This window comes from Cynocephalus volans, chromosome 11 (assembly GCF_027409185.1).
Source record: "Cynocephalus volans isolate mCynVol1 chromosome 11, mCynVol1.pri, whole genome shotgun sequence".
Lineage (NCBI taxonomy): Eukaryota > Metazoa > Chordata > Mammalia > Dermoptera > Cynocephalidae > Cynocephalus > Cynocephalus volans.
In genome coordinates, this window is record NC_084470.1 from 118,053,073 (window position 1) to 118,069,043 (window position 15,971).

A 15,971-nucleotide genomic window follows, 5' to 3' on the forward strand; every position below is an offset into this window, starting at 1 on the left:
GAAAAGTCCTTTCTTTTGAAACATATTCAATGGATATTTAGATATCAATAACCTAAGCTATGTTGGCAGTAAACATCAAAAAGGAAACTTAGATTCCTCTTCCCTTTGCTAAATTATTGATGTCTTCTTATGCCATTCCTTTTTTTAAGTTTAACAATGTATACTGACAGGATTTTGCTTTGACACTGGCATAAACAGAGTTACGTTCCTCTTGTCCTTTTATCAGACTATCTCGCTTCCTTACCCTCTAGAGCAGCTGTGAATCTAAAAGTATGGAAAATTTTGAGCCCAGTGGGAAATAATCAATCAGTTCATTTTAAATACAGTGAGGAAAAATGCCCTTTTATAGAAACCAAAACATATTTTACTTAATTTTGTAAATTTATTCAATTCCAACTTGTATATAACTCTGTAAAGGCATTATCTGTTTCTCTGGATTGGAATATTCTTAGCATACTGAAAAACAAAAAAAGTCTTCAGATTTTGAAAAATTATGGATGGCACTGCTTTAAACCCTTTGACCCCATTCATCTTCTGTCTTTAAATTGAAATGCATTAGAAGTGTTTCTCTCTTTGCACTAGAATGTGTGTCTGCATAGTTGGGAAGAGACAGAGATATGCACCCCACTTCTTATAATGAGCAGGATCTTACGAAGGCCAATCGGAAGGGCAATTTCTTGGGAAAAGCAAAGTGGAGTCTTTGACCACAAGGGCAAAAGGAAAAAGAAAACATACCAACTAGAATTGACAGCCTGGGCCTACCCTGTGCTATATAAGGTAGTTCCCTCTTATCCATGGGGGATACATTTCAAGACCCCCAGGAGATTCCTGAAAGCACAGATAGTACCGAACCTTATATATGCTGTTTTTTTCCTATATGTACATACCTATGATAAAGTTTAATTTATAAATTAGGCACAGTAAGAGATTAACAATAATAATAATAAAACAAAAATTATAATATATGTAATAAAAGTTATGTGAATGTGGTCTCTCTCTCTCTCTCTCAAAACACCTTATTGTATTGCACTGCACTGCAATACTGTGACAAGTCATCTGATAACCAAAAAGGCAAAGTGACTAAGGGACAGGTAGCACGTCTACAGCGTGGATATGCTGGACGAAGGGATGATTTATGTCCTAGGTGGGGTGGAGCAGGACAGGATGAAATTTCATCACACTACTCAGATCAGGTGTACAATTTAAAACTTACGAATTGTTTATTTCTGTAATTTTCCATTTAATATTTTCAGACTGCAATTGACCATGGATAATAGAGCCGAGGATAAGGGGATTACTGTATCTTCTAGTCTCTTAGAACATTTTTAAGGCTAAAGCCAACTAGGAAAAGTAGTTTTCAGACTCTCTGAACTTCAGGGTATATTAAGTATTTGAATGTTACTATGTTATGTTTAATAAGAATTACAAAGTAATTGGATCAATCAGTATTAACATAACATTAAAAATAGGTTTAAGTTATACCAAACAATAAATCTCTTTAATGGAAAAAAAGAAAAACTCTTTTGCCACAGATAATAAAAAATATAAACTATGCAAATAATTCTCATTAACTTAGCCAACTCTCACCTATCCAAGGATTATTTCACTGGAGTAAAGAAAATCATATACTTATTTTAAAAAAAAATCACAAGAAATGAAAATTTTTATGTAAATAATCGCATCTGTTGTTCAGAACCACAGACATGACATGCAATTCAGGACTCAAGCAGCAGCAAAGACAGGACAAAGGGCAGTGGCTTCTAGGACTAGAAAATACAGTAAAATAAGTAGTTAAGAGAGGAAACAAGAAGGGGAAAGGAAGGAGCATGTAGGTGGGACCTGTTTCAGGCCAACTGGCATCCTATTCTATTCTTAGCTGAAAGCTAAGTGATGGAGTTTGGATGTGTTGTTCCCTCCAAAACTCATGTGGAAATTTGATCCCCAATATGGCAGTGCTGGACACCGATTGAGTCATGTGGGTGGATCCATCATGAGCGGATTAATGTTCTCCCTGGGGGAGGGGGATTAATGAGTGAGTTCTCGCTCTATTAGTTCCCACGAGAGCTCGTTGTTTAAAAGACCCTGGCACCTCCTCTCTCTCTTTTGCTTCCTCTTGCCACATGATCTGCTTGTACCTGCCACTGCCTGCCACTTTCCGCCGTAAGTAGAAGCAGCCTGAGGCCTGCACCAGATGCAGCTGTCCCAGAATCATAAGCCAAATAAACCTCTGTTCTTATAATTAACCAGTCTCAGGTATTTCTGTTATAGCAACACAAAATGGACTGATACACTAAGAAACAGAAAACTAGCAGAATACTTTAAGCTTTTGGCCACTTTTCATTAAGTAATTTAAATGATATTGGATAATCTTAAAAATGACTACTTATACTATTTTTCTACTTTGAGATGAAAGCTGCAGAAGGATAATTGTGTTTCCAAATCATCATAAATATCAGTTTGCATCAAATCCATTATGTACCAAGGTTTAGCAGCAATTTGGGGTTATCTGTGCCTGCTACCGTTCTTCTAGAATTACCCCTAGAAATAGAGAAGTAACTCCATACATTTTATAGTCTTATATAAGAGGTTTCTAAGGCAATAACAACCAATTTGGGGGGAAAAGATTATGGACATTAAACAGTGCAAAGAGAATAACAGAAATCTTTACTTTTCTTAAAAAAAAAAAAGCAAAATAAAACCATGTATGAGAGTGCTTCATCAAAAAGTCTGTGGAAAAATAGAATCGAAAGACTGTATTATTCTTTCCATGAATTTTCTGAAGTACCCTCTACTATTAACCCTACACCCTTTTTCTACACATACACATAGATGAGGAGTCTTAAAAACTCCAGTTATCTTAAACATCAGAAATATTTGCCAATAAGCTTAATGGTGTTTCTTCAGATTTCAACAATATGACCACATCAACAATAGTCTACACGCTGGTTACTCAAAAGCAGTCCAGGCCAGCAGCATCATCACTTGGGAGCTCATTAGAAATGCAGGATCTCAGGCTCCACCCCAGACCTACTGAATCAGAATCTGCATTTTAACAGATCTCCAGGTGATTAATATATGCATTCAAGTTAGAGAAGCACTTCTCTAGGCTCTAAAAAAGAAAGGTATACCACCCTCACATTAGAGTAACTTCAGCTATTAAAATAATATAGAAGTTGAAGACGCAACTCTGCACAGATTCCTCATGTTGAAATGATGTTAAAAGTAGCTGAAAACATTTTTTAGCAAAGGAATGTAATTTGTAGGACGCACTAATGCAGGCTACATTTTAAAAAAAGATGACATGCAATACAGAGTACACACTTAAGCTACACAAAAGCATATCAAGGATAAGAAGGACCAATAAGTTAGAAGAAATAGCTTTGATTTACCTTTTCTTCCTCTTTTGAAGATATTTGTACAGGCAGACACCAGTTATTGCAACCGTAACAACTACAAGAAACCAGGAAACAAATGACACATGACTCTGAAAACATATTACCAAGATTCAAAATCTAGCAGAAGAAATAAATGTTGGTTGCATTTCAGTGGTCAGAAAATGTTACTTTATTTAAATACTTGTACATTTATATTGCAGCTGGACTCTTAACTTTCTAAATCCAATTTCCTGGAATCACACAGTTCACAATAAGTTAGAGAAGAGTCCTTGCTTAATTTAGAAAATTATCAAAAGCACATTTAGGAAGCAGATTTATATTACTAATCATCTTGAGAAAACATGTATTACTTACTATTACTTAGGGTTTGTTACTAAGTAGATAAATAGAATATAAAAGAATATAAAATCACCAACACAAAGTAGTATACTCATATAAAAGGTCAGGTTTCTCTAGATTGGTTTACTTAAGCTATAAAAAATACAGAATCTGAAAAACAAAAAAATGCACTTCTTCAGTAATACAGCTATATGTCATTTAACAATGGAGATATGCTCTGAGAAATGTAGCATTAGGAGATTTCATCATTTTGCAAACATCCTAGAATATACTTACTCAAACCTAGATGGTACAGCCTACCTATAGACCTAGGCTACATGGTATAGCCATTATAGTCTTAGAAGACCACTATCATATATGTGGTCTGTTGTGGACCAAAGTGTCATTATGCAGTACATGACTATACTGTATTTTGATTTAAGTGGCATCAAAATTTAGTATACTTACTTATAATAAGAATAATCAGAGCGATGATCAATGCCTCTGAGAAAAAATAAAAAGTTTGAAGATTTTGAACACATATGGGTCTCTAGATAGCAGTTGCGTTTCTATTTCAATAAGATCTGAACACTACAGCAAAAAAAAAAAAGTCTGTCTAGTTTCAGCATCATTGCTAATGCATCTGGATCATTCTGATCACAGATCCCAGGTTTAGGGTCCGACTTGTGAAACACTTAATAGGAACCTCACTTTTTTTTTGTTTTATTCTGTAGCTAACACATCAGATTATTTAGTAAAGGTTATTAAAACAATTAGTATCCACTAGTGTAGAGGAAAACCATTAAAAAAATGTATTATCCTATTACAGTTAGTTTAGTTCAGTATTCACTTCTATCATTTCTGATTTTGGTAAGAATTTATTATTTTTCCCCTAAAATGGATCTGAAGAATAAATCATAAATAAATTTCTATTAACTTGTCACACAGATGCTATTTGCAGTCTTCACAAATAACACTTTATCTTATCAACTCCTTCCTACCCTCCCATAACACCCCCCTGAAAAAAAATTAAGACATAGTTCTACATACCAAGGAGATTCCCTCTAAAAATGTAAATGAAACAGAGCACATGGATAAAAATTATGCCAGGAAATTTGAATGTACATTTTTTTAACTGTCCAGAGAACACTAAATAATTCTGCAGAAACTTAATCTTTAGAAATGCTGCTTCTGTCAGTAGCACCTCTGCTTCTAAATTGCCATGATTTGTATTGAATTGCTGTAAGTCAAAGCATAAAGTGTCATGTTTAAATCTGCTCTTTTTGTTTCATAAACAGTTATCAAGTATCTAACAGCTTAAGATGGCATTGGATTTTTTTTTTGACACAATGACAGTTTGACTGCAGTTTGGAGTTAAAGCATATATTAAAAAATAAGCCTAAGGTGCATTTTATTGGAAGATTAATCATGACCAAATTAGTCTAATAAATGAAAAGTAATAGATTTTTGTCTTCTTTTACTTATCAATAAATCTTTATATTTCATTGAACTTTAACTGTCATGACTATACTTCATTATTTTCTATAGTATATATTGTGTGACCTGTGTAAGTCTACATAAAGTGTGTTAAATCAACCTGTTAAAGATAAAAACTAACCCAACTTATAGTACTTTAAGGCTCACGAGATATGAATAGAAAGAGGATTTATCTACAAATTGCCATCTCAAACTAACACAATCATGTGGAAAGCAAGTTGTGTTTTATATATTTTAACTTATATATAACCATAGCGTTTAAGAAAGTTATCTCACCCTGCTAGGAATCCTATATTGGGGCACTTCTTAAAAACTATAATTACCTACAGATTTCTACACATGCTACCACTTCTTATATTTGTCATGGTATCTGCACTAACCGAACTCATCAAAGTCAAATCCTTCACGGGGATTGGGATATCCTAGAAAAAAGAACAATAAATTAAGTAAAAAAAAAAAAAATAAAGCTTAAAATCCTTTAAATTCACAGGTTGATTTTTTTTTTACCTTTGTACAAAATCCCTTAAAATTTCATTTTCCTTATAAATTATATTAATGTTTCTTATGTAAAGTAGCGTCATGAAATTTTATAAATTAATATTTAGTGTCATCAGCTTACTTCTTCCTGTCCACTTACATTTCCTGTCTCAAAATTCTGTGGTACAGCATGAAAATTTATCTTTCTATATTCTAAAATTACTCTATGAATTCTATGTGATTCTAATTAAAATTAAAAGATAGAGAAAGGCTTAATAAATGCTTTAAAAGTTGATCTGGAATGTAAGGAAACTTCCTCAACCTAATAAAGGCCATATATGAAAAACACACAGTTAACATCATTCTCAGTGGTGAACAACTAAAATCTTTTCTCCTAAGACCACGAATAAGACAGTCTGCCCATGTTTGCCACTTCTATTCAAATAGTATTGGAAGTTCTAGCCAGAGAAATTAGGTATGAAAAAGGAATAGAAGGAATCCACATTGGAGAGGAAAAAATAAAATTACCTGTTGGCAGATAACATGATCTTTTATGTAGAAAACCCCAAGGATTCCACATATTCACATACATGCAAAACCCTTTCTTTGCCCTAGGTATATATCCAAAAGAATTAAAAATAGGTACTCAAACAGATATGTTTACACCCATGTTCACAACAGCATTATTCACAATAGCAAAAAGGTGGAAACAACCCAACCCAAGGGTCTATCAACAGATGAATGAATAAACAAAATGTGGTATATACATATAATAGAATATTATTCAGCTGTAAAGAGGAATAAAGTTCCGATACATGCTATGAGATAGATAAATGTTAAAAGTAGAATAAGCCAGACACAAAAGGACAAATATCATATGGTCCCACTTACATGAGGTACCTAGAATAGGCAAATCATAGAGACAAAAAGTGCAATAGTGGTTACCAGGTGCCGGGGAGAGGAGGGAATAGAGAGTTATTGTTTAATTGATAGAGTTTCAGTTTGGAATGAAGAAAAAGTTCTGAAAATGAATAATAGTGATGGTAGCACAACAATGTCAAAGTACTTAATGCCACTGAATCGCACACTTAAAATGGTTAAGGTGGTAATAGAATAAAGTAAAAAGTTGACTTGGAAAATTAATATGAAAGTATCTTGGAAATTTCTAAAAACGAAGTGTTTTGCCAGATCATAAAATTTACTGGGCTACAGTAAAAACAACACCCAAGACACTTGATTCTGGCACAGGAATGGATAGAGTTCAAAGGAGAAAAGAGGCTAAAACGCCTATGAATTCAGTGTATGATAAAAAGTGGCACCTTCAAATCAGCTAGGAGAAGAAAACATGCAGCAAATGGTGCTATTTAGCTGTTGCATATGCCATAATGAATTTCAGATGTACCAATGATTTAAATGCAAAAAACTAAGCCAGAACACGGTTGAAATCTTTATATACGAATAATGTCAGCATGGGGAAGATCTGAAGCTTTTATAAGAAAGATACAAAACTCATAGCCTTTAGGGAAAAGATGGATACATCAAACTAACTATTAATTTAAAACTTCTGAATATATGAATGACCACTGATGGGAGAACAGTTAAATAAAATATGGTATGTATTCAAGTCATCATTAAAAAGGGTAGGAATAAATCTAAATACAACCCCAATCCAAGACACTAAGTGGAAAAAGTGCAAGTTGCAGGCAAATATGTACAAATTGTCATTTTTGTTTAAGAAAAAACACCAAACCACATGTATGATTACACATCAAAAGATGCTGATGTACAGAAATAGATAAAAAGAAACCCTAAACTATTAATAGTGATTAACTCAGGTAATGGACTAGAAAGAGAAAGAGAACTAATCTTTCACTGTGTATACTTTTGCAATGTTTGAAATTTTACAAAAATATATTTGTATAGTACTCATGTAATTAAACGTTATAAAAAGCAATCTATACTCAATAATATAAAAAACTTAAAAGAAAACTGATCAGCAAAAATAAAGCAAAACTTGGAAAAAAATGTTCACTTCATATTAAAGGGGCTTTAATTTACAATGAGCTCTCAAATACCAACAAGAAAAATATTTTAGAAACCTAACAGAAAAATGGGCAACAGACATGAATAAATAAACACAGATGAAAAAAAGTTCAGCTTCATCAATAATTATAGGAATGCAAATTAAAACAAGACATCATTTTTCATCCATCACTCATAAAGTTCTTAATACTATCAGTAGGATAAGAGTTACCAAACCTGGATAATTTGAAACTGGAGGCTTGGTAGGATGAGTAGGCTTAGGACCTAGGAAAACAAATTTGATTCTGTCAGTTCACCAGCCTTATGAATATAAAATTAGGGATTTAATTTTGATATTTGATTTTTTAAAAAGATTACCTATTTATCAAAATGAAAAATACACATACTTTCTAAACTTTGCAGTTCTACTTCTGGGAATTTAACCTACATATATTTGCATAAGTATAGAAGGATGTATGTATAACACTGCTCACTACAGCTCTATATTTCATAATGGAAATCCCAGCAGTTAACTAATAATAAATCATAATAGTAATGTATTTGGGGTAAATATATGTATCTTTAAAAAAAAGGCATCCAAGTAGTATCATACTACATAATTTGCATCTTTACCACTATTTCTTAGATATTTTTTCACATTAGCACATTCATATCTACCTTAACACCATATATGTTGCTATTGATACTTTTGATACAGTCTTTCTCTAACTGATGATAAAAAATGATTGACCATCCCAGGAGGAATTCTGATTTTTTATTTTTAAAAAAAGATCCCTGTAGTTTCCCTTCTTTATAATTTTTTCAATTATCTCATCTTTCAAACACTAAGCTACATCAGTGTTTTACAAATCCTTTATGAAATACTTATAAGCATTTCAACTCTTTCAAAAGGATGTATCGACAAACTTAATATACATAGTGCATATACCCATGAGGAGTATGTGAGTAATCATGGATGGGTCAATGAATATAAATTTTACATGCAATCTAGTTTTGTTCATATTATCAGTCTACCAAAAAACGATCTCTTCTCCCTACCTCACTCACCAAACCTACAACACTCAACCAAGGTACTCAAGTAGGCTACCAGGTACCAGGTTCTTACAGGAATTATAAAAAGGTATTCTAATTACTATGCAAACATGCATAATTCCCCTCTATCGTTTAAAACATTAGGGAGATAGGAAATATATAAACAAATAAGAACCCAGTAACTGAGATTTGAGTTCAACACCTTCTTTAAGCTAAAGGGATAGTAAACACCATGGAAATGATGTTAGTTGATTTAAACAGAGGCATGCTAGAAGCCCGAGCATAGTCTAACCAGGCTAACACTCTTCCACAATTCCTATTGTTTCTTGCTTCCACTGCAACCAAAGTGAAGCCAGAGGTAGTAGTGCTGAAATAAGGAAGATAATTCCTTCTATTATATCAAAATAATCTCTCCAGTGTTAAGCATGGCGGTTGGTCAGTAGTCCCTGTAAAAAAAAATTCCTCCATTTCATTAAATAAGAACTTTTCCTGCCTCTTAGTTGCTATGAAGTTTAGTTCTGTTCCCAAATAAAACTGCCCAGGAAAGAGTAAAAAACAATTATTATATGAAGGAGGGTAGTGGGGCAGGGAGGAGGTAGAAATACATGTCTTGTGCTGGAGACAGCAGAAATTTCCCAGTTTAAACGTACTACATAAAAAGAATTGAACTGTTGCATTCCAGGAAATCAAACAGAGCCCTGGACTAGGTAGGTACCCAGTAAAGATGTCAACAGATGGCTTTCAAAAAGAATAAAATAATAGAGATGATGACACAGAAAACATACCTATTAACAAATAGAAGCCATGGACCTTCCTTTTTTCCAGTATTAACTCAAGTGGTGACTTAAGTCATATTAGCCACCTTTAAGAGCTTCCTGCATACCAGGCAATGTGCTAAGTGCTTTAAATGCATCCCCTTTAAGCCTTACTATCATTCAGTAAGGAAGGTACTAAATCATTTTACAAATGACTAAACACACTTAAAGTCTACGTAACTTTCCCCAGTTCACATTCCTGTTCATATATGCAGACTGTGACAAACAATTTTAGAGTCACTATGTCTAACAACTAAAATTGTTGTATAAATGTTCTTCCCCCTTTCATTACCAAAAGTGATGAATGAGTGAACATCATCCGGAATTTAAAGGAGTTTTGGAAAATGTAAGCAGGAAGTTACTAAACCTGAAACACTGGAAGTTGAAAGTTTCGTACTGGAAGGAGTCAACACTGGAAAACAAAATAATGTAAACTGAATTGACCATTTGACAATTATTACTCTCATTTCATTTATATGAATGCCTTTCAGTGTTGACTTATTTAGATAAAAATGTCTGCCCATTCTTCAATTTACTCTGAAAATCTGATGCAATCCATTTTTTAGACATAAAATTATTGAACAAAAGAAATTTACGTACCTGTATGACATGAATAAACCCTGGAAAAACATACAAAATCACAACAGCAGAATTCTATGTGAATTTTATATCCTACATCTGACATAGAAATGAATACCAGAGAGTTAAATACTAAAATTGCTTCTTTTCTATTATTCTGTTGATATTTAATGTCAAAGAAATTAAATCCAAAAAAAAAAAAAAAAAAGGAAAAAGGACAGTGTTTGTACCTTTAAGACACTCTGGAATCGGAGGCTGCCAAGTACTGTTACCATCACAGACAACTGTGTCACTGCCATTAAGGTAGAAACCCTCGATGCATTCAAACATAACCATTGCTTTGTAGGAAAATTTTTTTCCAAATCCTGAAATCTGTCTTCCATTTTTGAGTACTGGAAATGGACACTTGACCACTGAAAAACGGAGAAACCCAAGAATGAATATAAATCTGCTTTAGCATAGGACCAGGAAAGGTAGTACAGAGTTGTAATTTCCAGTGGGAACAAAGATAAGAAAAGGAATGCAAGGTGTTAAAGAAAAAAAAAAGACTTCTATGTGTTTAAAATTTTAAATAAAAAGAATTTGCATTCCAGGTAAACAGATTTAGAGAAATCTAATAACTTTTTCTCCAAAACAGAATGTCATTATAGTTTATTGGCTTTTCTATTTTTGTTTTCCACTGCTGACAAGTTTTGAAAAAAGTCTGACTATAAGATACAAATTCAAGTTAAGTTCAAAAGCAACTTTCGATACTATTTGCCTCTAGGAAATTTTTTTTTTTAAGGTCATGCTGACATTGATAACAGTACCCTACTTTTTGAAAAAGGTAGGAAAGACTTTTGGAGAAGGTAATACTTGAGAGCTCAAATTTAAAAGTTGGAAAGAATCTAGTCAAGCAAAGATATGCACAAAGAAAGTTCTCAGGTAGAAACAACATACACAAGGAATAGAAAGGCTAATCAAGAAACATTTTATGTTACAAACTAACATACAACACACAGATCTGAAATAAAAGTTAAAATCAATTCTTAGCCTTCATACCAGTGTACTCTGGTATTTCTCTTTCTACTGTTTCTTAAGAAGTAAAATACAGTCACAACCCACTAGATTGATTTCAGGGCCCATTAATGGGTTTGAGAGAATTTGGAAAAAATTAAAAACAAAAAACACAGGGCTGGGCACAGTGAGTACAAGAGATCATTTTATAAGAGTATATCCGAGCAATAGAACGGGGACAGATAACATATAGTCTGTTAAGCCAGGAGACTGCTCTTCCTTTTTTCCTGTGGATCTGAATTTCCATCTGGTATAATTTCATTTCAACCTAAAGAACTTCCTTTAGCAAGATGTAGTGCAGGTTGGCTAGTGACAAATTCTCTCAGCTTCTGTTTATCTAAAAATGTTTTTTTTTAATTTCTTCTTCAGTTTTGACAGATGTCTCCTTAATACAGAATAAGTTTAAGTGTTTTGTTTTTCTTTCAGCACTTTGACATCATCGAGAAGTCAGCTGTCATTCTGACTTGCCCCCAACACACACTCTCCCAAATATAACATGAGTTTTTTGGTTATTTTTTTCCCCTCTCACTGGCTGCTTTTTTCTTTTGTTTTCAGCAGTTTTTTGGTAAATTTTAATAATTTATTAAACTACTGAGGGTTTCATGGGATATGTTGTTCATCTATTCATGCTGCTGAAGGCTCATTGAATTCCTCGATCTGGGGTGGTTGTTTTGGATCAAATTTGGATGATTTTTTGCCAATATTTATTCAAATAATTTTCTATACTGTTCTCTCTCCTCTCTTTCTAAAATTCCAATGATGCATATGTTTGACAGGTCTGTAAGGCTCTCTCTTTTTTTAAATCTTATCAAATCATGTTGGATTTTTATTGATCCATTTTCAGGCTCATTGATCTTTTCTTTTGTTATGTCCAACTTTTTAAAGTTAGGTTTACTGGCTCTAACATACATACAGTAAAATTCACCTTTCCAGTGTACAGCTGTATGAGTTTTGACAAATGCAAATATTAGTAATAATCACATAATTACCACAATAAAGATACAGAAAAATTCTGTCCTTCTCCAAAATATTCTCATGCCCCTTTGTGATTCACCTTTCCTCCCCACTACCTGACCCACACCACCAGCCAACCATTTATCTTTTCTCTGTCCCTATAGTTGCTTTTTCAGAATGTCATATAAATGGAATCACAGCCCTCTGAGTATGGCTTATTTCACTTATAATGATGCATTTTAGGTCCATTTGTGTTGTTGCATGAACCAGGAGTTCATTTGTATTTATTGCTGAGTATTATTCCATTATTTAGATGTAATACAGGTTGTTCATTTACCAGCTAAAGGGCATGTGGGTTGTTTCCAGTTTGGGATGATTATGAATAAGGTTGCTACAAACATGCTCATATAGGTTTCTGTGCAAACATGTTCTCAATTCATTTGGGTTGCTGAGTTGTATGATAAGTGCATGCTTAACTTTAAAAGAAATTGCCAAATGTGATCCAAAGTGGTCATTCCACTTTTCATTCTCACCAGCAACGTATGAGAGTTCCAACTGCTCCATAACCTCAGGTGGGGGTGTGTGTGTGTGTTTAACTTTCAGCCATTTTAATAGCTGTTTAGTGGTATTTCACTGTGAATAGAGACAATTTTATTTCTTCTTTTCCAGTAGACACACCCGTTTCTTTCTCTTGCCTTAATGTACTGGGTAGGACACCTCCAGTACAATGCTGAAAAGAGTGTTGAGAATGGACATCCTTGCCTTATTCCTGCCTTAATTAGTTGCTTTCTTAATTAGAAAGAAATAATCTTTTTACCATTAAATATAATGTTAGTGGTGGAATTTTTGTAGATGACTTTTATCAGGGTGAGATAGTTCCCTTTTATTCTTAGTTTGCCAAGAAGTTTTATCATGAAGAGATAATGAGTACTTTTTTTTTTTTTGCATATAGTAGGATGATCATATGATTTTCTTTTTTTTTTTTTTTTTTTACAGTCTCTTGATATGGTAAATTACACTGATTAATTTCTGCATTTGAACCAATCTTGCATCGATCGGATAAATCCTTCTTGGTCATGATGTACTTTTACTCTTATATATTGCAGGATTTGACTTGCTAATATTTTGTTCAGAATCTTTGGTTCTATGTGTATCAAAAATATTCTTTGCAACTTTCTTATAATGTTTTTGACTGGTTTTTGTATCAGGGCAATGCTGTTCTCATAAAATGGGTTGAGAACTGTTCCTTCCTCTTGCATTTTCTTGAAAAGCTTATGTAGAATTGCTATTATTTATTCCTTAAATGTTTGGTAGAATTCCCCAGTGAAGCCATCTGGGCCTGCAGTTCTCTTTGTGGGAAGGTTATTAACTACAACCTGTATTTCATTAATAGAGATAGGACTAATCAGGTTATCGACATCTTAGACTGAGTTGTGGTATTTTGTATCCTTGAAGGAATTTGTCAATTTCTTTTAAGTTGTCAAATTTATAGACATTAAAGTTATTTGTAATATTCCCTTATCGTCCTTTAAATATCTGCAAGGATATTTAGTGATGTCCTCTTTTTCATTCTCGATATTCGTAATTTGTGTCTTTTTTGTCTTGTCATTCTGGCTATAAGTTTATCTGTTTCATCAATCTCCTCCAAGAACCAGCTGTTGGTTTCACTGACTTTCCCTATTTTTTTCTTTTCAGTTTCATTGATATTGGCTCTATCTTTATCATTTACCTTCCATTTGCTTGTTTTGGGTTCAATTTGCTCTTCCTTTTTAGTTTCTTAAGGTAAAAGCTTAGATCATTGATTTCAAACTGTTCCTTTTTTCTAACATAGTATTTCATGCTATAAATTTCCCTCTAGGAAATGCTCTATCCCTGTCCCAGAATGTTGATACATTGATGCTGTGTTTTCATTTTTATTCAGTTCAGAACACTTCCTCATTTCCCTCTTGACTTCTTCTTTTCCTCATGGGTGATTTAGAAATGTCTTGCATAATTTTCAATTATTTGGGGATTTCCTAGATATCTTTGTTATTGATTTCTACTTTCATTCCATTCTGATCAAATAATGTACTCTGAATGATTTCAGTTTTTTGAAATTTGTTAAAACTCGTCTTATTGCCTAGAATATGGTCTACTTTAGAGAATGTTCCATGTGCACTTGAAAAAGAGTATATATTTTGCTGTTATTTGGTAGTTCTTTTCTTTCAAGGAGCAAATCCCCTCCAGGGTCTGCATGCTTTTGGTCACTATCCAGTGCCTTAAACATTTGGGGTTTTAAAAATATATTTTTTCTAGAGTTAATAATTCTTATCAGTGAGAAGATTACGAAGTCACAATCTACTCTACAATTGCCTGTAGCCAGAACTCTTAGATTTCTTGTAATAAAAGATTAAACTTTCTTATTTTTAAGTCACTGTGTGTTGGGTTTTTTGATTCTTTCAAGCAAAAAAAATCCTAACTCATGTATATACACAGTAATTCATAACATACAAAATTAAATGCCAAGAACACATCAGGGTAACGGACAGAGAACTCCACAACTAGAACTATATTTTGACTCAAACTTGACCTATATTAAATTAGAAACCAATTTTACAGAAGGAGGAAGCACATATGCCTATTTTGTTTACTTGTAAGGAAAACTACTTACAAAATGTTTCCACACTGTGCACAAATGAAGAAGGAAATAAAGTGGAAGATTATTACCTTTACATTCAGGAGGGGCACTACTCCACACCCCACTGCCAGCACAATAAAGCAGGCTCTCTCCAACAAGTGAATATTCATCTGGTCCAGGTGCAGGATCACAACTATAAGTTACTGCTTCAAGATATTCAAATATCTCTATGTCACTAAAGGTATATTTTCCATTTTTTATTTTTGCAGGTGGTGAACAGAGAATCTCTTAAAAAGGGAAAATAAGGAAGTAAAAGGCAAAAGAAAAGATAAAAGATTAACACAGAATTAGGAAGTTCTGTATACTACCTTCAATAAATTCATCAATATAAGATTTCTACAAGCTAGTTGCAAATTCAATATCCATTTAGAAGAGGGAAAAAATATATTATCCAAAATTCAAGCCATTAATGCATAAATAAACTTTCAGAACAAAACTCATTTTCTTAAGGTGTAGAATACCTATATTTATTTGTAAAGCCATGCTAAGTTTTGTTCTAGTCACCATAAGAAATGCTGACAATTTAATGAAAAAAAAAATGCTTGTGATTAAAAATAAAACTGAGTGCTAGTTGAGAAATATTTTAAATGTATAAATATATCCACTCTCTAAATCAGTGGTTCTCAACAATACCAAGATATTACTGTCTTTTTTCACCTTCATCCTTACAAGTGTATAGTGATTTTTTCTAGAGGCTATAAATTGTGCATTAACACAAAAGACTGTATCTAAATGTCATCCTTTAAGCCAAATATGGAAGAGATTTGCAAAAATGTAAAACAATGCTACTATTCTATTTTTTTCTTTTGAAAAATTTTAGTTTTTTCAAAAGAAAGTTACATATGTTAACATATATTGAATGTATTGGTCTTAAAAATGAATTAATAACCTCTACCAAAAAACTCCTAAAGCTCATAAATTCAGTAAAGTTACAGGATACAAATCAATACAGAAGAAAACAGTAGCATTTTTATACACCAACAATGAACAAGCAGAAAAAGAAATCAAGAAAGCAAGCCCATTTACAATAGCTACCAAAAGAAAAATACCTACAACAAATTTAACCGAAGAGGTAAAAGATCTCTATAATGAGAACTACAAAATTCTGCTGAAAGAAATTAAAGAGTA

The 15,971-nt window shown here is 32.9% G+C and overlaps 1 protein-coding gene across 7 annotated transcripts in view; it reads right to left on the reverse strand.

The window, feature by feature from the left end:
* Positions 1-15,971, reverse strand: part of CD46 (CD46 molecule) — a 29,691-nt gene that overhangs the window by 2,835 nt on the left and 10,885 nt on the right. Inside the window, exons 5-10 of one of the 7 annotated variants that reach the window (XM_063114673.1) lie at positions 14,873-15,070; positions 10,387-10,569; positions 7,947-7,994; positions 5,591-5,632; positions 4,182-4,217; positions 3,390-3,450 (exon numbers count right to left, since the gene is read on the reverse strand). In XM_063114673.1, the coding sequence (XP_062970743.1) occupies positions 3,390-3,450; positions 4,182-4,217; positions 5,591-5,632; positions 7,947-7,994; positions 10,387-10,569; positions 14,873-15,070 (568 nt within the window). Of the gene's footprint in view, positions 1-3,389; positions 3,451-4,181; positions 4,218-5,533; positions 5,633-7,946; positions 7,995-9,054; positions 9,209-9,577; positions 9,990-10,386; positions 10,570-14,872; positions 15,071-15,971 lie in introns of those variants that run through there. The other 6 variants (XR_010024895.1, XM_063114675.1, XM_063114674.1 and 3 more) reach the window with 6 other exon arrangements.